The sequence below is a fragment of the Hemicordylus capensis genome, chromosome 3 (assembly GCF_027244095.1).
Source record: "Hemicordylus capensis ecotype Gifberg chromosome 3, rHemCap1.1.pri, whole genome shotgun sequence".
Lineage (NCBI taxonomy): Eukaryota > Metazoa > Chordata > Lepidosauria > Squamata > Cordylidae > Hemicordylus > Hemicordylus capensis.
Genome location: NC_069659.1, coordinates 189,254,916 through 189,277,855, shown reverse-complemented (window position 1 = coordinate 189,277,855; position 22,940 = coordinate 189,254,916). Strand labels below are relative to the sequence as shown.

General features: G+C 41.5%; 1 protein-coding gene across 5 annotated transcripts in view; it reads right to left on the bottom strand.

Annotated features, from left to right (window-relative positions):
* The window catches only part of MAEA (macrophage erythroblast attacher, E3 ubiquitin ligase), a 55,622-nt gene extending 39,386 nt beyond the window's left edge, over positions 1-16,236 (bottom strand). The window contains exons 1-4 of one of the 5 annotated variants that reach the window (XM_053304921.1): positions 15,796-16,072; positions 14,949-15,032; positions 5,634-5,816; positions 1,102-1,305 (exon numbers count right to left, since the gene is read on the bottom strand). In XM_053304921.1, coding sequence (XP_053160896.1) covers positions 1,102-1,305; positions 5,634-5,741 — 312 coding nt within the window. In that variant the 5' untranslated portion in view covers positions 5,742-5,816; positions 14,949-15,032; positions 15,796-16,072. Of the gene's footprint in view, positions 1-1,101; positions 1,306-5,633; positions 5,817-8,832; positions 8,972-14,948; positions 15,033-15,734; positions 16,073-16,214 lie in introns of those variants that run through there. The other 4 variants (XM_053304916.1, XM_053304917.1, XM_053304919.1 and 1 more) reach the window with 4 other exon arrangements.
* Between the last annotated feature and the right edge of the window lie 6,704 nt (positions 16,237-22,940).

Sequence of the window (22,940 nt, the reverse complement as noted above, 5' to 3'; positions counted from 1 at the left end):
TAGCATTGAGATGTTATATGCAATAGACTATGATATATCCACTACATCATCAATACTTAGCCTGCTGTTTTCATATGCCAGTTTTAGACTTGCTTATCCAACTCTGTCCACATTCTAATTCTAGTGACTAAGCAAATGTACAAAATTACATATTAAGATTCCATTTGGCTGAATAGGTCACATGAAACAGGAAATGAAAACCTGTTTATGACAAGCAGAGCCTAGTATAAACATGCCGAGGGCAAATATTCTATTGCCTGTATAACTTATTCATTACTACAGTGATTCACCCAAGAGGCAAATGTTACTGAACACTTCAACATTTAAACAAATGCCACAGCAGGCTACATTAAGAAATCTTTATTTGTTGCCAGTACATTTAGAATCATATTTCCAACTAGATCAATTTTGTGTCAGTTTCCCTCCAGTGATTATTTTGAACTACATAAAATCATTGTGCCACGACAGCTCAAAGCAAGCAGTAGTAATCTGTATAGTTCATTGTACTGAAAAGGCCATAATCCTGTTCTAAAAAGGTTTATATTAGCATATGAACTTATTATGTCAACCAAACTCATAGTACAGTTTGTCAATGGAAACTACAGAATCCTAAAAACGTACCAAAAGGACAGTCTTAAATAATTTTAAGAAGTCTGTTCAGACAAACCGCTTATGACCTGATAATATTATTCCCAGACTGTACCAATTCAGACTACATATGGGGGAAACTGTATAGTTCACTACTCTCCCATGAAAACAACTCCCCACACTTGCAAAAGTGAAATTAATGTAAATGGCTTCTCCTTGACATGGTAGCCTTGTAGAGATATTTTATTCTCCAGCCCCCATCTAACTGGCTGACCCAAACAGGCAAGCAATTTCCCTTCACCAGCCACTGCATCACTCCCTACTCCACATCAATATCGAATTTCTCCGACTGAAGTATCTAGCAGGTACTCTCCCATTAACTTCTCATAACTGCAGATTAGATCTTGTACATGGAGAGAGCGGGGAGGGGGGGAGAAATACAGGTATTCAGAATCTAGCTAGTACCAAGTAAGCCAGCATTTTAACAGCAGTTTCACCAAATTAAGCACCAACCTCAATACCACTTTGCCTGGCAAGTTTTACAGCTGTATTGTAGTAGCCACATCGTAAGAGATGTTCCACCATCATGCGATCCATTCTTTTCTTCTTCCACATATTTGCAGCAGCCGGTTGATCACTGCTATGTTCTTTAAGGTGCTCAATTCTACGTTTGCATAGTTTTGCACTCTCATCCTCAGCCTGAATTGATTCCACTGCCTATATATATATAAAAAGACACATTTCTTCAGTCTGAAGTTATCACTGTAGAGAGCTGGGTCTTTGCTCCAAATCAGACTTACTATTCTATCTTATAAGCATACCTATATCTAGGTTACAATTACCAATACACAAGATTACATTTAGCCCCATTCTCAGTATCCAATGTCAAACCCTTGTAGTTAACCACAGCTGATGTACAAAGAACTACAGCTAGGATTAATGGCTTCATATTTCCGGCTACATCAGCAAGTAACAGTCCTACACAGCAACTCTTTCCTTTCACATTACCCTAGCAGAATGTTTGCTCATATCAGTGAACATCCAGGAAGAACCAGTTGTCATGCAAATATTTCAGGAGGAAATTGATTGTTCTGGTACAGAACATTTCACTTGACCTTTCAAAGCCTATTTTACAGATATATTCCAACACAGGTTATAATACAGATGGAACCAGGACCTTGAAAGATACTCCCTATCAGTAAGTAAGTCAAATATCTGGCGCTTCCAATACAACACAGAGCTGAAACAGGTTTTAGTGCATTCAGCTATGTGTTAGATTGTGGCCCAGCACTTGCACAATACAAATCTAAAGCAAAATTACTGAGGCTTATTCCCTAGTACAAGCAAAGATCTAGAATTCAAAAATCTTCAGCCTACGGACAAGTACACTTTGATATAAAGTTTATTTCTCATTCTTCCCATAAAGAGTTGTTTCTGCTTTGAGTCCCTTGTTAAATCAACCTTATGTAGACACATTCTGGGAAAGCCACTGGTATAAGCTGATCATAGCACTAAACAAAAGCCTCCTTGAAGATTCAGCATCAATAGAGAAAAGGAAAGATATAAACATATTTTCAATGCATAAAGATAAGGGAAAACTTTTTTATCTATAAAAAGAGATGAACAGCAGTATGAAATAGCTGCAAGACCAACATCTACTGCAAATTCTTTGGTGTATGTAGCATACTAGTAGCATCATGTCTTACCTCATTATTTACATTCCGACCACCATCAGTCAGAGACTGGAACTAGTGCTTAAATTACATGCACAATTACTTTTTGAAAACCTTAAAGTGCCTTCATTACTATTAAGTGAGCTGTAGACAGTTTGTGCTAGGCCACCATAGAAGTTATGGGGCCACAGTCTTCCACTATTAGTGATACTTTCTTCTTGTTTGGGTTCCAGAACATTAGTTTCCTTTTGTAATGAATGTTTAGCAGTTAATCTTATTTCATCTTTAAGTTGAAAGCTCTTAGCTCTTTAAGTAAACAAATCATTTGGGAGGTTGCAAATAAGGAGTGTGTCCCTTATCCTTACCTAGTCATTTCAATGGTTATTCTTGAATGCATTGCTTTTCTTTGTTAATATTCATGCAAGCAAGTTTAGTCTCAAATTTCCCACAATTATTTGGTTTGCTAGCATTACCATCAGAAACTTATTTTACTGACTCCCCAAATGAGATTGTATATTTTGATTGCATTTTAATAAATGTTGAATATTTTGCATTAGAAGTTTGTTATCCCCATTTGTATTTTTCCCACATCTGTGCATGGTGCTTGTTGCAAAAGTCCCTTAGTACACACGTCTTGCCCCATATGTTATAACCATATCCATGTTTATTGGTTTAATTTTATTAATAAAATTGGAGGAATCTCCTATATGAGGGGAATGAATGGTTTCAAAACAAGCAAACTGGGATCAAGGTTCTAAAATGGATTCATTCCCAATACAACGGAGTGATCAGGTTGAGGAGCAATATTTTTGAGTATAAATAAGTAATACCAAAAAAGGAACATACAGTCTCAAGTAAAAATGTTATATTCCAAAAATGAAATATAACCCAAGTTAAGCCCTTCTTCAAGCAACATGTTGACTTCATTCTGTATTTCTTCAGTCAGGTCATGGGAGCATGATCTAAATGAAGAGCTATCTGAAAGAAGGGATGGGCCCGGACCGGTCTGGAGGCCATTGAAAAAGCTTCCGGACCGGTCCAGACCTGGGTGGTTCGGTTCGGGGTGGGGGGTAGCTTTAAGAGCGGCGGGAGTGTTTACTTACCCCTCCCGCCGCTTTCCCGCTCTGGCGCCGTAATCTTAAGAGTAATTGGGGTGGCAGGATACCTCCCTGCCGCCCCTTCCCCGATGTTGCCGAAAAACCTCCCAGGAGTGCTTTGCGCGTGCGCACGTCACAGAGACGTGAAGCACGTGCACGATGTCTCTGTGACGTGCGTGTGCGCAAAGCACTCCTGGGAGGTTTTTCGGCAACATCGGGGAAGGGGCGGCAGGGAGGTATCCTGCCGCCCCAATTACTCTTTAAGATTACGGTGCCAGAGCAGGAAAGTGGCGGGAGGGGTAAGTAAACCCTCCCGCCGCTCTTAAAGCTACCCCCACCCCAGTGCCGGACCACAGTTGGCGGTTCTGTGCACACTCCTATCTGAAAGTTGTGAAGTGACCTTGTACCTATAGTCCTCCCAATTAATTATGGACTACAGCACCCCATATATCTGCTTCTTTTAACAGTGGTAGAGTCTCAGGCTAGATCATGAAGTACACCGTGATCTTCCCGACTAAGATTATGCCATGCGCAAGCAGGCACACTAGTGTTGTGGGGTGTTTTTTTGGGGTTTTGTTTTTTTAAGATTGAGTAACTTACTTAATAGACCTCTACAGCTGGTCCAGGATCAACTGGTCCAGGAGGCATGAAATATTAATGCAACTAGAAATGCATCAGAGAATGCTGTAACCAGAAACCAGACTTGTAATATATTGTTTCATTTTTATGTTCCTGAAGAAAAATGAACTAAATCCAATCTTGTTTGAACAGGATCATGAGATGTGGGAGTTCTTTCTGAAAGGCTGACTACCAAAGTCACCACTTGGAGAACTTCCGTGTGTTTGTCCTCTATAGGTCAATCCCATGTGTACCTTCCCTGGATTGTCCGAAAAATGTGGAATGTGATTCCTGTCATGATCACTGCTATCCTCCATGGAAGTATCCTATTCTGTACTGGGGCAAGTGAAAGAAAAATCCAGAACACAATACCTTCTTTGTTCTTTTTATAAACCAGGGATTAGGGATGTGCTCGAACCACAGTTTGAGCAGCAGTTTGAGCCTTGGTTGGGAGCGGGTGCTTTAAGAGGAGATCAAGTCCTCACCCGCTTTCCACCACCCCATGCAGCTGCCTGCTGGGGCAGCGCTCAGCCTAAGTACCCCCACGCAGCGCCAGCATACACATGGCACCTGCACGTGTGTCCTGGCACTGCATGGGGATATTTGGACTGAGCGCCACCCGAGCAAGCAGCTGCATGGGGCAGTGGAGAGCTCCACTGCTCTCCTTTCTCTTAAAGCTTCTGATCCCAACCAGGGCTCGAACTGCGGTTCGAGCACATCCCTACCAAGGATATACCGATTTATCTCATTTAAAAATTGTGTTTAAATGCCTTAAGCTCTTCTTGAAAAATGTGTTAATTCCTTATCCAGATTGGACAACCTCTAATCTGTTTCATTTGAAGGATTGTCCTACTTCTCCATCCATTCCTCTATTTCAAGTAACTTTCAATTAGTCATCTGTGATGTTTCCATTATGTGAATCATTGAATCTTGTGAGCATTTGTTCATAAAGTTATCGCCATTTCTAAACATCCCTAATTCTTTAAGAATTCTGAGATCCCAGGGAAGCCTCTTAACCTGACAATTTGGATTTTATTTCTGTATTCAATCATGTACAATTGTTTATTGTTTTTATTCTAGTGCCCTTGACAAAGCATTTTGTTTATCCAAAATGTAGGAACATGGGAAGCTACCTTATACGAGTAAGTTAGCCCATCTAGCTCAGTATTATAGCTCATCTATACTGGCCCATCTAGCTCAGTATTATCTACACAGACTGGCAACAGCTTCTCCAAGGCTGCAGGCAGGAGTCACTCTCAGCCCTATCTTGCAGATGCCAGGGAGGGAACTTGGACCCTTCTGCTCTTCCCAGAGTAGCCCCACCTCGATGGGAATATCTAACTGTGCTCACACATGTCTCCCATTCAAATGCAGATCAGGGCAGACCCTGCGTAGCAAAGGGGACAATTCATGCTTACTATTATTAGACCAGCTCCCAATGTGTTGGGCCTATTTAAGACAACAGTGAGGATTCTGGGGGTCTCCTCTCTTTTGAGTAAAGAGGCTTTCCACTAACAGAAAGAGGCACCTTTCAAGTCAAGGTGAACATAATGGAAATATTGGTCTCCAAATCTGGAGTAGTTTTGGAGATTAAAAAAAAAAGCAAGTGAGAAATATCTGAAAGCCAAAAGAATAAAATGAAGGGGTTCTAACTTACCTTTCGTTTCAGAACACTAAGTTTTTCAACTACTCCATCAAGGAGACTAACCACAGAATCCACAGCTGGACAGCTGCTCAATGTCTTCTCTAGTTCTGCTACGACCATAGTAACGTGGCTAGTCTCTCTATCAATATTTTTCTGAGCAGCTCGGAACCGTTTGTTCAGTGTTTCATATGGTACCTTTAACGAGAAAGCTTTTTAGTATTTATAACACAGCTTTTTACAGCAAACCTAGAGCAGCCTTAACAGGTCAGACCAATGATTCATTTCGTTCAACACCTTTTCACAAGCCATGGCTTATTCAAAGCTATGTCTCCTGTAAAAAAAAGAGGCTTTTAACAGACACATCTATTTGCTTTTTGAGATTTGGCAAACAGGATAACTAAAAATTATATTTGTAGTGGGTTGGACTAGAAGACCTCCAAGATCCTTCCAGCTCTATAAAGTATGTGATGTGTCTTGAACTTCTCACTCAATATTCCCAGACTTCACAGATTTGTAATGATTAGAAATAGTATGAACTCTGGTGCTAACTGAAGTATTGGAAGCATGCAGCCAAATATGCCGTTACCATAAAACCAGTGAAGTCTGCATACAACACAGCAAGGCCTGCTAACTGAGCAAAGAAACTTTTTGAAGTGGCAATTCTCTTATTTCTAGCAAGGAAAGAAACTGTCCCCATCCATCCCCAGCAAAGCATCACTCCAGTGTTTGTTGCTGGTGTCAACCTTATGTTTCTTTTTAGACTGTGAGTCCTTTGGGGGAAAAGGAGCCATCTTCATTACTTTTCTGTGCTTGGAGAACTTTTGTTAAAAAGTGGTATGTAAATACTGAACAAGCACAAAAGGGAAAGCACCAGAACACCCAAGGTATTTCATTTGCCTATATTATTGTCAACTCTTAGCTGGAGTCAGTGGATTTTTCAAGAAGTGTTAGATCAGATAATTTTCTGAGAACTATAACTACTTAGTTAATAATGAATACCTAAGTGAATGTATCAGTTTGAATCATGGTATCACAAAGCAAGCACATCAAGTTGTAGACTGAACATGGAAGGCTCATGGCTAGACTGGAAATTATGCTCTCTCAATATAGGTTTACTATCAAATAAAATCAAAATATTCTGATGCCCAATAGATTGGGATCCAATTCAGCACATTTGACCAATATCTGGTAAACTAAACACATATACTTGTTGTAAACCACCCAGAGACGTAAGTTTTGGGCGGTGTAAAAATATGAAAAATAAATAAATAAATCAATCAGTCATCTTGATTTTGCAAACTGAATACATCTCAGAAGTTTTTCCAATATCCAAGAATAGTTGTCCTGAAATATTTGAGTAGGGGGAAGAAAATCAATAAAGTACATTTAATATAGTTCAAACAACTTTACCTGGAAAATTATGGGCTTGGGGTTTTTCCCCAAATATTTAGGACAGTTCAGTAACATGCACCTTTCCCTTCCATTATTCACATCTAAATACTGTAAACAGCCAACAGAAAACAGTATAAAGATAGAAAGTCAGCAGGAGAGGGGGCACTTCTCAATGTATTGCACAGAATGCCACATGTATAACTATTTGCCCCATGGGCAGAAGTCATGGGTGTGTGCTCAGTGCAAGGAGCTCCTGGCTCTCAGGGAACAAGTTTGTTCCTTTGAGACCAAGGTGGTGGATCTGGAGAAGCTCAGAAAGACAGAGAGGCATGTGGACGAGACCTTCAGGGATGTGATAGAGGCATCCTACTCCAGGGCTGATAGCTCATCTGCTGTCAGAGAGATGAAGCCCTTGGGCAAGGAGGTCATCAGTCTAAGGAAGCGGGAAATGCTCCTTTAGAAGAGACCCCTTCCATGGATGATGAACCCATATCCTCTCGCACAGGGGATACTCCACCGGGGGGTGGAGGCCTCCTTGTAGTGGGCGATTCAATCATTAGAGGTATAGAGAGATGGTTTGTGACCCGCGTGTAGACCACACAGTGACTTGCCTGCCTGTTGCGAAGGTTGTGGACATCACACAGCATCTAGATAGGCTCTTACGCAGTGCTGAGGAGGAGACAGCTGTTGTGGTGCACATTGGCACCAATGATGTAGGGAAATTTAGTTGGGAGGTCCTGGAAGCCAAATTTAGGCTAGTAGATGGCATACTGAAGTCCAGGACCCCCAAGGTAGCATTCTCAGAAATGCTACCTGTTCCACGTGCAGGTACAGTGAGACAGGCGGAGCAGAGGGGTTTCAATGTGTGGATGAGACTTTGGTGTGAGAGGAAGGGTTTAGATTTGTGAGGCACTGGGATACATTTTGGGGAAAGCAAGGCCTGAACAAAAGAGACGGGCTGCACTTGAACCAAGATGAAATCAGACTGCTGGCGCTTAAAATAAAAAAGGTTGCAGAGCAGCTTTTAAAACAGAAGGGGACAGAGCAGAACCGCATAAAGAGCAGGCAGGAGCCTGTGCCAGCTGGTCAAATAGTCAAAAGAAAGGTAGCATATATCAGGTGAGAGATTCAGTGTATATGTGCTTATATGCCAATGCCAGAAGCCTTCGAGCCAAGATGGGTGAGCTGGAGTGCTTGGTTGCTAATGCAGAAGTAGATATAGTGGGGATAACAGAAACATGGTGGACCAGTGAGAACCAGTGGGGCACTGTTATCCCTGGATATAAGCTCTATAGAAAGGACAGGGAGGGGTGCCTTCGAGGTGGAATAGCAGTGTATGGTAAAGAAGGCACAGAATCCAACAAGCTAGAAAACCTAGGACGACTGGAGTCCTCCACAGAAACCCTGTGGGTGACAATACAAGGCCTGAAAGGGAATGTGTTACTGGGGACGTGCCATCACCCTCCGGATCAAAACACTGACAGTGACTGGGAGTTGCAGCAGGAAATCAGGGAGGCATAAAGGAGAGGCAGGGCTGTGATAAAGGGTGACTTCAATTACCCACACGCATTAAATGTAATTGTTGACAGTTCACAAGAGAGAATGGTCATATTAAAAAATATTAGGTATAACTTTGAAACTGCCTAATTTGACAAATTTTATGAAACTGCTTTTTAGTAAAAACACTTTTTTGTAAAAACATTTCTTTCTACCCCACGTCACTGACTGGACTTTTGTAGCCCAATGATAGTAAGAGCCGAGACAGAATACTGTTGAGCTGGTGTAAAGAAAGAGAGATTAAAGTCCTTCCCCCACAAACCTGTGAACTGTTGACAGAAGCAATTCTACCATTCACCAAAGAGAAGCCCTAAACAGTCAAAGCTACTCCAGAAGCCAGAAATACTCAACCAACACTGCCTCCAGTGTCAGCTCTCCTCTCCCAAGGAACAGTATAACTCGGAATCACAGATCTGGAGACTCTTCAAACCTTGGCATGCTCTTGCATCACAATAGTATGACCTTGCATCGCAATCTAAGTTCTGGCTCAACCCTCTTTCAACTATGTTAAGCGTTTCCACAGGTAACACAAAAGCTAGGTACCCTCAAAACATTCCATCTTGGAGCTGTCATCTTGGGTAGACACCATCCCATGTGAAGCAAGAGACAGCCTGCAATAGAGAATGTGCAACCTGATGTCAAAAGGATTTGGAGAAGCAGTGGAGAATGAGCAACAGTGACATGCAATATAAACATCCATTACACCTGTAGCTGCAAATATTTGACATAAAATTAGATAAAACACTGCTTTACATGTTGCTTCCCTGTGCTTAATAGCAGTTCAGTAACAGAGAAAGGATTCTTCTGCAATTATGTTTTCAAACACATTATGCCAACTTCTTTAGAAAGACCAAGACTGCACAGCTACCTTTGATTATTTCCAAAAACTCTTCAAAAGTTCTGGTAGTCTAGAAACAGAACAGTATGTCAGGTAGGGCAATTACAGAGCCTCACTTGTTCGATACTTTTGTTGTTTCTAGATTACCCCATTTAGCAACGCACTGCACAAGAGGCAGTATAAGCTACCACTGAAGTAGTATGTTAAATTTCATTTATCTTCAAAATAAATCCCAAGAGTTACTAGCCTGTGTTGGTTCTTTTGTGGCATGGGAGAGGGGGTGCAACTATTTTAGAACTTCCCAGCTTTGTTCCCTGAAGGCAATACTTACCACAACCATGCATGCAAGTGACCTTAACCAATACCAATTTCTAGACATCTCTAAAACTTAGGGAAACTTACATCAAGTATTGATCTTACTTCTACCCAGCCTGCTTTTTCTTGTAAGCAAAAGAAGAAGAAAAATAGATATTTCCCATAAATACCTCCCAGCACCTTATGATAGTAAGTTACTCAAGGACGCTTACCAGTAATTTATTCCCATTGAACACAGTGGGACTTCCAAGTATATACGCATAGCATTGAGTTGTCAGAGAGACAATCATGGAATCAAAAGAATTACAAACAGGAGCTTTAGAGTGTTATACACAGAGAAACCAGCCCTGGTTGAGAACATACTTTTTTCAGGTTTAAATTAACAGTATGAGAAGATGCCATTTTAGAATATTTCTTTGGCAAGCCCTACAATAAGTTAATCAAAGAACTATTAGGAAATTCATTCAGAAGTGACCCAACTTAAGAAGATGCATTATTTTTATTATAAATATTATGTAGTTTTATATTTCTCCCAGCCTCTAACTGCTAATACAGAGAACACCATATACATTTACACCATGGTGACCATGCAAATGGCACCCAAGCATGCACAGACACCATGTGTGTGCTGGCACCACGTAGGGGCACTTGGGCTGAGCACCATCCCAGCATGAAGCTGCATGGGGTGGCAGAAAGCAGGTAAGGACCTGCGCTCTTCCTCAAACCTCCCACTCCCAAACCGGGCTCAAACCACAGTTCAGGCACATCCCTACTATGAGGAGTGGTTACAGGAGCCTGGTATGTTTAGCCTGGAGAAGAGAAGTCTAAGGGGAGATATGACAGCAGTCTCCAAGTATCTGAAAGGATGCAACACAAAAGACTCCTAAGGGTAGGACTAAAACCGATGGGTTGAAGTTACAAGGAAGGAGATTAAGGCTAGACATTAAGAATAATTTCCTAACTGTAAGGAGCAGTTTGACAATGGAACAGTATGCCTCATGCAGTGGCGGACTTGCCTTTGCAAGCGATTTTCAAACAGTGACTGGATGTCCATTTGTTGAATGCTGCTTCCTGCACTGAACATGCAGTTAGACTAAAAGACATCCAAGGTCCCTTCCAACTCTAAAATTCTATTATTCACTGAAGGTAAGACACAATTTTGAAGAAAAGTCCAATAATTCACAGTGAACAAAACAAAACAAAACAAAACAGAAATTCCCCTCCTCTGCTTTAGAACATTAGAAAGCCCTGCTGGATCAGGCCAAAGGTCCACCAAGTCCAGCATCCTGTTGTCAACAAGGTGCATCTAGGAATCCCACAGGTGGAGAGAAGAGAGCAACTGTTCTTTCCCATTAGTGTCCCCTAGCATCTGGTTTTCAGGGGCTTGCCACCTCTGATCCTGAAGGAAATGCACAGCTATCAAGGCTAACAGCCATTGATAGCCCTATCCTATCCTCCATGCATTTGTCTAATCCCTTTTAAAAACTCTTTAGACTGATCAGGGATGTAGCTATGTAATTTTGGACCCTGGACCTAATGAGCTTACAAGGCCCCCCTGCAAAATAAGCATCCTCACTGTATATGCACATTTCAACACAAACCCACAGATCTTGGTGCATCTGCAATAGATATGTGAGCACCAATGAATTCACATGGCTTCTTGTATATTCACAGACTGGAACACAACACGTGTCCCTTGCTCCACAGTTCTCATGCAGACCCTTTGGATCAAACTTGAGCATAGTGTATTTGTAAACAAAACAAAACAAAACAAAACACAAAACAAACCCAGCTCCCCTTTTACTGGGTGTAGAGTATTTTATGGAGAGAGGCAACTCTTTCTGGCAGCCTTACTGTACTTGGGGGGGGGGGGGAATTCATTAAAAACCATAGGATTAACCAATTTCCTTAAAATAAGAATCCTGCCATCTTGGGCTACATGCGTTTTCAGAACTCCAAGCCCAGCCATTCTAGAAATATAAAAGGGGGCAAAAAGTGGGATGTTTACTCTTTATGAAGGCAATGGGCAGATTCCTCCACATCAGAGTGGAATAATGGTCCAAGGGGGGGGGGGTTTCAGTTCCAGAGGTTTTTGTAATTTTCTGCCATGAAACAAGCCACATATAGGACTTTTAGAGGTTTTTAAAATCCAAATAATTAAAAACCAACAGATTGACTGATCTGCTTCAAAATCAATACACATGGTCCTGCTAACCTGTCCTACATCTGTGCTGAATTTCAGAACTCTAGACCAAGCCATTCTGGAAATATGGAAGGACCCCTCTTTTCTCATGGGGAAAATTATGGGGCGCTCCAGGAAAGTGGGCACACAGATCTGGGCCCCCAGGTCCATGCCTAATGGCACCCCTGAGAACGGTGGCCATAAACACATCCAGTGGCAGAAAATTCCATAATTTATCTACTAAACAAATATTTATACCCTACTGCTCAACAGAAATTCTCAAAAGCAGTTTTCACAGAATTTTTTTTAAAAAAAACATGGTTCCCTGTCCAAAAAGGGTTCACAATCTAAAAATAAAAACACAAAGTGGACACCAGCAACAGCATGGGAGGGATGCTGTGCTGAGGTTGGATAGGGCCAGTTGCTCTCCGCCTGCTTAATATCACTTTAAAGCAGAGCTGCTCAACTTTGGCCCTCCTGCAGATGTTAGCCTACAAGTCCCAAAACCCCTGGCTATTGGTCACTGTGGCTGGGGATTATGGGACTTGTAGTTCAAAAACAGCTGGAGGGCCTAAGTTAAGCAGGCCTGCTTTAAAGGGTGCCTTTTTGCTCAGTTAGCAGGGACAGGCACCACTAGCTAAAGATCCTCTACCACTATTTTCTTGATTTCTAATCCATAAAGATTGAAATTTTCTAATTTCACTTATCAACAAACATGCATTTTACATGTTGGACACATGGCTCTTTACTTGTCCCACATGATGCTCTGAAACATAATGAAACAGAATTGCTCATGTGTTGGCACTCTGGAACATACTGCAACACGTCACTGACGGAGATCACGACAGGAAGCTAATTAGTCTGCTCACATGTAGGAACACACTAGAACTTACCTTAGCACATAACTGGCAACACTGCTTAAAACACAGGAAGATGCAAATTAAACTGTGTTCTCATATACTTGCTTCAGAGAAAATACCCAAGGTCTCAGATATCTGAATGTTTCAGATATTCGAACTGCAACTGCACTGGCCATAAGAAGGATATAAGTCTGCTTTCTGCTGCATTACTTCAAGTTTTAGTGATAAAGAGTCCTCTCATTTCCCCTTTCTCAACCCTTACCTACCAATATTTCAATTGATTTTTATTATGTGGCTTTATTGCTCTCCATTCAATATAAACAGGCAATACAATGTTTTGACTTTTGATGTATTGTGCTGGAAGCCACAAGTAAATTTTTGTAAAATTAGGAAAGCACTTTATAAGTGTCCTATATTAGTAAATAAATATTTTAAGAACCAAAAGAAACTTCAAAATATATAATTGACAGCTACTTCAGAACTAAGGAGAACTGCCAAAGAAAGGAAACTTGAATGGTTTGAACTTCTCTGCACTAGTTCACAGAGCTAACATTTCAAGAGCTGAAAGCTTTGGTGCATCGATTCTGATGCTGCATATTACTAGGCTACACCAACTAAAAATCATGAATTAAAAAGCCAAAGTATTAAATACACAAAGAGGAATGCTCTTTTTAAAAATTGGTTGTACTCAATATTCTTAACCTCACACCATGTTCTTCAAAACAGAATTCATGTCTCTAAGTTCCTGTATGTCAGGGGTAGGCAACCTTGGTGATCCAGCTGTTGATCTCCCAATACCCCCAGCCACAATCAATTGTGTCTGGGGAAGACGGGATATATAGTTCAACAACTGGAGGGCCAAGGTTACCTACCCCTGCTCTAGGTGAAGGCGACACCTTTATTAAAACAAAAGAAGTGCGGGGAAAAGGGAAAGCCCACAGAAAGGACCAGCTGTACAGAGAGGTTCAAGGAGAAAAAGTGAGATTTGTTTTTTCAAGTAACTTGTGAAAGTTATCTTAATACAAATATGCAAAGATAAGATAAGAGTACTTTGTTTCATTTGGTTCATGTCTTTCCATTTCACTTATTAATGCCAGTGACATGGGTGGAAAGTTTCCCATTATGTTTCTATGGAAAAGTTTCCATTTTGAAGGATGCATTGTTTTTAAAAGTTAGTAATATAATTGATATAATAATACGAGTCATATTAGACAGTTGGAAAGTTGTAAATGTTTTTCAAATGACTATAGTAAGTCCCCACACATCTATCCACACATTCAATTGTGTGGCTACTGGCCCTGTCCACCTCCACACGTTCTGTGAAAAGCAAGAACAGGTTCTACATGAGTAGAGCTCATTCTCACCTTCTACTGAAAACATGGAAGTCTGTGTAGCTGTCATGGGGAGAGGAAGGCCAGAGCCAGCAGACATGACCCCACCATACCCCACATACTGATTGAATGGATGGATGAATTGATCATGAGAAGGTTTATTCCTAGAAAATGTAGTGTGCAGCTCTTTAGGCAAGTCAACATTAGTACATTAATCGTTTTCAGTATCTCCCCCTCACACCCTCCGGTTTAAATCATGTAAGGGAAGTGCATGCCATTGAACTGGGTTTTTTTTTTTTTTTTTTAAATTAAGATACAAAAATAAGAAGCAAATTTCCAAGCAAGTATTTGAATTTGTTTGAACATTTAAACCACATTAGTATGTTTTACTGAATATATCAGTACTTTTGGCTACCAAAACATATTTGAGATCACTAGAGTTTATAGCATGTGTTTTTAGGCTTTTAACACACTAGATAAAAAGGTCAAACATGCTAAATAACCTCTTTAAGATGACAGAAAATTTTCTACCAATTCCAAGTTTCCCATCAAACCCATATAACTACTAATGACAGTATTATACCCAATCCAACCAGGAGCCTTCCATGTTCAGTCTACAATTTGATTTGCTTACTTTGCAAAACCATTATGATTCAAAATGATACATTTCAGAAGTGCACTGACATTAATAGCAACACAACTGTATGGCAGGAAGAGCAATACTTTCACAACTTCTCTGTCATCAAGTGTTTGTTGTGCTTTCTTAGCGGGAAAGCATGGTGTAGTGGTTAGAGTGTTGGACTAGGACTGAGACCACCCAAGTTCAAACCTCCATTCAGCCATGAAACTCACTGGGTGACTGGGCAAGTCACTTAAGCTCCAGCCTCATAGGATTGTTGTGAGAACATACATATTTATGGGCACCTTTCTGGACTCCTTGGAAAATATAAAAAATAAAATTACCAACACTCTCTAAACTTTGAGATAATATACCATAAAATCATTGTTTCTTCTCCCACAGCAACCTTCATTCAAGACAAGATTGCTTCAGAGAGAAAGCTCTGTATGTCAGCATTCGGAAAGGTAGCCTGAAGACCATATTCTTAACGAACAAGATGTATTTATTTAGGGCAGCAAAAGCAGCCACTTGACTGGTCTTTTTCGCTGTATCTTATCTCTAAAGGCCTAGCTCCACCACAGAATAGGGGACAAAGAAAAGTCCTTCACGAAGCACACTGCACAGCTCACTTCCCCAAAACGACTGGTTTTAAAGTTGAACAGTCATTTTCCGAGTACGGACAACGCTGAATCGCGTATGCGGCAATGACTGAGCTGGGTCTGTTACACGAGCCTTCGCAACACGCAGACAGAGCCCACAATGATGCTGCTGCTCCGACAATGGCCAGCCCGTCCCCTTCTTGTTCAGCCGCCGATGCAGCACCCTGAACGGCTGTTACTCTGGAGCTCTCAGCCCTCCAAATGCGTGTCGCACAGACTGGGGGAAATGGGAGAGGAAGGGAAGAAAGGGGGTCACCTCCCTTCAACCGCGGGAGATGAGCCGACCCCACCCGGGCCCCCGCTGCCTGAGGGAGCTCGCAGCGAGGCAAGGGGAGAAGCCTCGGCCGAACCGGCGCCTACCCGAAGTGCTGCGTGGCGAGTACGACGAGAGGCCCCAACAGACCCAACAGCGGCCACCCACCTTGAGAGTGGGGTACTCCTGCACCTTCAAAGTCATGGAGAGCTGAGCAGCTGATTCCTGCACCGCCATCTTGGACGGGACACCAAACGCCGCCGCCGAGGCGACACCTCCCTCTTCCTGCCTGCTTCACTTCTCTCTCCCGACAGAAACCGAAGGGAAGCGTCAATAGAAAGAACGCATTGCACACTGGGTAATAAAGCGCTTCCGCCTCCCCCTCCTCGATCTTTTGACTACCGGAGCCTGAACCAAGGAGGAACACCGAGCACCTCCTCCCCCAATCTCAAAATATAATGGTATGTTCTATTAGGCGAGCAAGAAGGAGCAGACAGCCAATCAGAGCGTTCGTATGACATCCAGTTCAAGCCCCCACCCACGCCTTTTCTTTTCTTTTTTTGTTTACGATGATACCGGAATGTTACCTCTCTAGAAGGGTTTGTTAAAGTAGGTTTGATTGGAAGGAATCTGAGGGGCGGGGAGAAATTTAACGAACCAGGCGTGACTATATTATGGGGGTTAATATAACCCAACCACCGCATGCTGTCGTTATCATATTGGCCAATCCGAACCTGATTTCCGGAGAGTGGGGCGGGACTCAAAATCAAGGAGTTGAAGGCGGTTTTTTTTTTTAACTTGCTTAAGCAGTAGCAGTCGCACCAGATCGAAGGAAACTCCGTGAAAATGCAGCATGGATGAATATGCGCGTTCTCCTTCGATATTTAGAGATATACATATATCAGGCGTTATAAAAAATATATGATAAATAAATGCATTTAAAATTAAACAACTAAGTATATTCCTGGTGCGTAGGAATCTCTGCACAGAGGTACCCCCCCAGGGATTTTTTTTTTTTTTTTTAAAAACCTTTGGGCAAAGTGCCAGTGTTAGGAGCTCTCAAGAGAGAAGGTTTTTCAAAAAGAGACCACAGAGTGGCAAAGTATCAGTGAGAATAAGTTTCATTGCTTATCCTGCAATAGGATGTTCTATGCCTTCCTGTCAGTTTTACTGCATTGCCTCAGAGGTGGCTTGCTAGGCATGTTGTGGTATGTCATTACTTCACTAATGCAATATGACTTCACTAGCAATGAAGCGATGGCCTTAACATGACACCTAAGTTGCACAGAAATGCACAATGGGAACAGATGCAATGTATGCTAATTTTGGGAATGGCTCAACCAGGAGTTTTTTCTGCTTTTCACCCCAGAGTTATGGCAAATGGCTAACGTGTTGGCTAAGCCTACCGTAGGGATGTGCGAACCGGTTCGAATTCAAACCAGACCGGGCTCTTCCGAATCCAAACTGGTTCGAATCATTTCGAACCAGTTCAGATGTGCCATAGGGCTCTATAGGGTCTGTATTAATTGAATAGTGTGTCCTCCAAGAATTATAGGCCAATCTCACTCTTAAACGACGACTATAAACTTTTTGCTGCCATTTTGGCAAGGAGAATGAAGGCTATACTAAGACTTTTTATACATGAAGATCAAGCAGGCTTTTTACCAAAATGGCAATTAAGAGATAATGTGAGAACAGTTTTGAATGTATTGGAGTACTATGAAAAACACAATGATAAACAGATAGCCATGATTTTTCTGGACGCAAAGAAAGCTTTTGACAATGTCTCCTGGCAGTTCATGTGGAGATTATTCGATGCAATGGGAATTGGTAATAATTTTATTAGGGCTATTAAGACAATTTATTCGGAGCAATATGCTAAAATTATTGTAAATGGGGAATTATCAGACAATTGCAAAATACAGAAAGGAACTAGACAAGGATGTCCACTTTCCCCATTACTTTTTATATTAGTACTGGAAGTTCTCTGTAGAAATATTAGAGAAGATGATCAATTACAAGGCCCAAAAATTGGGAAACAAGAGTACAAATTAAGAGCCTTTGCAGATGATGTAGTGCTTTTTTTAAGGAAATCCATTGGAGAAGATCGGAATACTCTTGGAAAAAATAGAACAATTTGGCCAACTATAGCTGGGTTTTATATAAATAAGATTAAAACAAAGGTGTTGACAAAAAATATGGATCAGAGATCTAAGGACAGATTCTTTGAAATAAGTGAACTGAAAGTGGAGAAAAAAATTAAATATTTGGGCGTCTGGTTGTCAATCAGTAACTCCTTGTTGTTTTCAAATAACTATACTAAAATATGGAATACAGTAAAAATTGCCTTGCAAAGATGGTCTAGAATGAACTTTTCTATAATGGGAAGAATTTCAGTTGTGGAAATGAATGTTTTACTTAAAATGCTGTTTCTTTTTCAGACTATTCCTATAATTAATACTTTAACTTGTTTTAAGCAATGGCAAAAGGACATAACTAAATTTGTTTGGCAGGGTAAAAGACCAAGAATTAACTTTAAAAATTTAACAGATGCTAAAGAAAGAGGTGGTCTTACCCTGCCAGACTTAAGGTTGTATTTTGATGCTGTTTGTTTGACGTGGTTAAAAGAATGGATAACACTAAGAAATCCTAGATTACTTGGTTTGGAAGGATTTGATAGAAGGTTTGGATGGCATTCATATTTGTGGTATGACAAAAGTAAAATACATAAAGATTTTTTGAATCACCATGTAAGGAGTCTAATGAGAGTGTGGGTAAAATATAAAAAATGGCTGGAACCTAAAACTCTGTTATGGTTATCCCCGATTGAAGCTTTAGTACGTAAAGAGACAAATATGCAACCGCAATGGGGTACCTATAGGAATCTGTTGTTTTTTCAAGAAAAAGGCTGTAAGTTGAAAAATCCAATTGAAGTACAAAATTTTGTTAGTAATTGGTTTCAGTACCATCAGTTAAATGAAGTTTTTAAGAAGGATGTCAAACTTGGATTTGAGGATCAAATGTCGAGATTTGAGAAGGAGCTATGTGAAAATGATGAAAAATTAGTGTATAAGATGTATAAGCTGTTGCTTTTGGAGGAGACAAGAGATGAAGTGGTTAAAACGACTGTGATAAAATGGGCTCAAGATGTGGGTCATAATATAGATATGGCAGCTTGGGAAAAACTATGGAAAACTGATTTAAAGTTCACTGCATGTTACACTTTAAAAGAAAATTATTATAAGATGATGTATAGGTGGTATTTGACGCCTAAAAAACTGGCAATGATGTATAAAAATGTTTCAAACAAATGTTGGAAATGTGGACATTGTGAAGGAACTTTTTTTCGTATGGGGTGGTCATGTAGGAAGGCAAAGGCTTTTTGGGACATCCTTACCCATAAAAGCCTTGGGCGTGCGTCCGTGCCGCCCGTGTCTTTTTCGCCCGATCTGGGCATGCGCGGAGCGCATGCCCAGATCGGGCGAAAAAGATACGGCCGCCCAGAGACGGGCGGCCATGTTGGACCAGGCGGTGGCCGCGGCGGAGCGACTGGCTCCGATGGCGGCCGCCGCCGTTACGGCGAGAGGGCCGGGAGGAGCAGAAGCGGCGGGCCAAGGAGAAGCGGCCGCCGCCAACGGCAGGAGGAGAGTGTGGCCGAGGCGGCGGCGGAGCCGCGGCCTCGGCCAAAGGTAGTTGTGGCCGCGGTGGGGCGACTGGCCCCGTTGGCGGCGGCTGCGACGCCACCGAGAGTGCGGGTGAGGCGGTGGCGGGGCGACTAGCCCCGATGGCGGCCGCGGCCTCAGCAAGAGGTGGCAGTAGCTCCCCTTAAGGCTAGCGCCCGTTATTACAACGGGCTAAAAATTACTAGTGATATATAATGAGTTTAAAAAAATTTTTTAAATGACATTTCCTAAGAGCCCAGAATCTTCCACAAGAAGTTTATTATTCTTCATGTGTGCAACCACGGCGGCCAGAATAGTATACGCACAGAAATGGAAGGACAATGAACTGCCTTCAAAAGAAGATTGGCTGATCAAAATTTTGGAATACGCAGAGATGGCAAAACTTACAGTACTGATAAGAGATCAAAATTTGGAAGGTTTTACAGAAGATTGGAAACCATTTTTACTGTACTTAAAGAACTATTTTCCTAATATTGATTTTTCAACAGGGTTTGAAATTTAGCAATATTAGCAGGTTGCGTAGACTAAAATCAAGTTTGGTAAGGTATAGGATATATGTTTTGAATTATTATAGCAAGGGTTAATTGTATAATTAGTGATTCACGCTGATTAGTGAGCTGGAAGTCAATTTTGTTTAATGTTTGATGTAATGAGATTCTTAAGATATTGTTAAAATCAATTAAAAAATTAAAGCAAAAAAAAAATCATTACAGCATTGGGAAACCATGAGTGATTTGGTGGGTGTCCATAAGAATAAAAAAACTCTCCCTGGTTGTCCTCTGTCAGGTAGATGGCTAGCCAGTGCACTCCCGGGAGGTTATGGGTGTGTGTGTTCTCTACAAGACCCGCAGGTCTTTGTAGCAGTCTCTTTCTAGGTAACCAGTCACTAGGGAAAACTCCAAAGAAAGTATTTTGGGTGCAGGGGCTTGCAGACAGTACAAGTGTTAACTGTATGCTATCCATATTACATATAGTCAAACAGTACATCCCTCCTGTGGTTTATCTCGATGAGGTTGTCAAATACCGCATACACAATCATATTGATGGTCAGTTGAAGTGGTCTGGCAAAGCGTATTTCGGCCCTCAAATTCCCTGTTTTAATCAGGGAATAGTGGCACCCACATTCTTGGTCAGGCGTTAGATCAAATGCAAACAGTGTGTAGCCTTTCCCATATTCTTCCCTATTAATGAGCAGGGGTCTGTCTTCTAGGTGCTTGCCAGTGGCCTGTACCAACCCCATATACTCACGGACATAATTACGCGCTGTAAAATCTGGCTGGTAAGGTTTCATGGGGACTGGAGTACTATCCATATAGAGGCAGGCAAAGTTAATGTCATAATGCTTGAAATTAAAGGGATTTTTGGTATATGACCCACTAAATGCATCGTTAACCACAAATCCAATGATGACAGTTTTTGGCAACTGTCCTAAATACAAATTTTCCTGGTTGCAGACACGACTTCCAGCGGGGATACTGAACACTTTCATACTCATACGGCCCACCGGGTATTTTGTATTGGCTGTGAGCAACACCTCCGCATGTGCTAACCACACAATGGGGTTCAGGGAACATTTCTTGATAAAGAGGGATGACGACAAGATTTGCAGCCTGTAGCAGGGGTTAGCTCCACCTGCCATCAGACAGAATGTGTCCTTGTTACGCATTAGTTTAATTTTCACATCTACACCATTTAAAAGCAGTTTTTCTTGAAACATAAGATCTGTGTGTAGGTGTCCCAATAGGTCCACCTTCTGACTTTCAGATGTAAAGGCGGCTCTATCAACAAACCCATTGTTCGCTCCATCTAACACTGTTATGTCGTGGAACCCTGGGGCGTCCTTTCAGTCCGCTGAAAACTGTGTCGATAGAGTGGCCTCACTGTAATTCATCATCGCTTCAATGAAAGCTCGGTAGGGGTAGGTACTGCTCTGACTGACAAGATGGTCTCCCAGGGTCACATCCACCTGGCTAAACATGGCTGCTATTGGGTAGTTCACTAGCCCCACAGCAGAATCCTGTGCCAAGTTGGTTCCATCCTCCTTGACAATTTTACAACACATATAAAAGTGTGTTATTCAAATTCAGGTAAAAATCTCCAGCCCCAGCAATGAAAAAGTCCAGAGGTGCTGTGTCTGTCAGTGCGGTAAGCGGTGGCACCTCAACATATACGCTTCTCTCAATACTTGTTTGTGTTGGTGTGATTTGGAAAAGGTCCAGTTCCGATTTCATGCATTCTTTGGAGCTGCAGTGTATAAAAGCCATTATGACTTAAAAGATGTCACTGGGAGCACGTTTCCTCTTCCCCTTAGGATGCCTTTGAAGCTTCTGAGGCTTTTTCAGGCTCACCCCTTTTCTTTTAAGAGGTTGGGGAAGTCCTGATAGCTGCACACGTGATGCTTTTCATTTTCTTTTGATATACATCAGTCCTGACCCCCTTGTGAGGAAGAGGCATGATCCATCTTGTGTGGAATTGCCTGGGAGGTGTGCCCCACCACGTCTTTAGCAATGCCTCACGCTGCTGTTTTGATGTGTGGCTTAATGATTTCCAGACCCCGTCTCAAAAGAGGGACAGCTTTCCTGAAAAGGATCCAAAATATACCACCAATTCCTGCCCCATACATGACCGGGGCCCCCATGAAGCCAGGAAGGGCGCTTCTAGCTTGGGCCCTGTAATAGTTCTTGTAAAGGGCGGGGTCGCCATAAGTTTCCAGAATTGGCTTTTTTTTTCTTTTCCCTTAAAGTTGTAGTCCTCTCCTGGGGTGAAAGTGTAGCTTCACAATAACCTTGCCAAAACGGAATGGCACACATTTGTCCTGGTCCGTCTTTATCTGGACCGTGATTGTGTCAATGTGGTGCTTGCTCACAGAGATGTAATGTGGCTTGTCATAAACAATGTTAACACATTCACCGTTCAGCCCCTTCACGGTAATACTTCGCAAAAGGGGGACATGGTGATCTCCCACGATCTGATACTCTACAATGTCTGTATAAACAAACAGAATGTTGAACCCCTCTGTTATGTCAGCAGGGAAAGGGAATCCTTTGCTGGGTGTATCATGAACAAACAGAGTTTTGACCCCACCAGCTATGCTTGATGGGTAAGACAATGCTTTTGGGTGTGTGTCAGGAAGGAACCCTAATATGTGTGCTAATTCTGCCCCGGCAGAAAAGGTGAATGCATTGTTAAGACTCATAAACTGAATATTTCTTTCTTTCTTTTTTTTTTTTTGCAAATTCAATTTTTATTAATTTTAACAATAACAATATTATCATTCATTAAAAATACACACAAAAAGGGAGGACTTCCCACTCACATTTCTTCGTGAATCAACAACTATGAAATTTACCCTTGCTATGATAATAAATCAAAACATAAGTTCAAACCCTTACAAACATAATTAATCTAACCAACCTGTGATTTATACTAAATTTCAAACCCTGCTGTCAAGTCCATAGTAGGAAAGTAATTCTTTAGATACAACAAAAATGGTTTCCAATCTTCTTTAAAACATTCCAAGTTTTGATCTCTCAATAGTGCTGTAAGTTTTGCCATCTCCGCATATTCTAAAATTTTTATCAGCCAGTCTTCTTTTGAAGGCAGTTCACTAGACTTCCATTTCTGTGCATA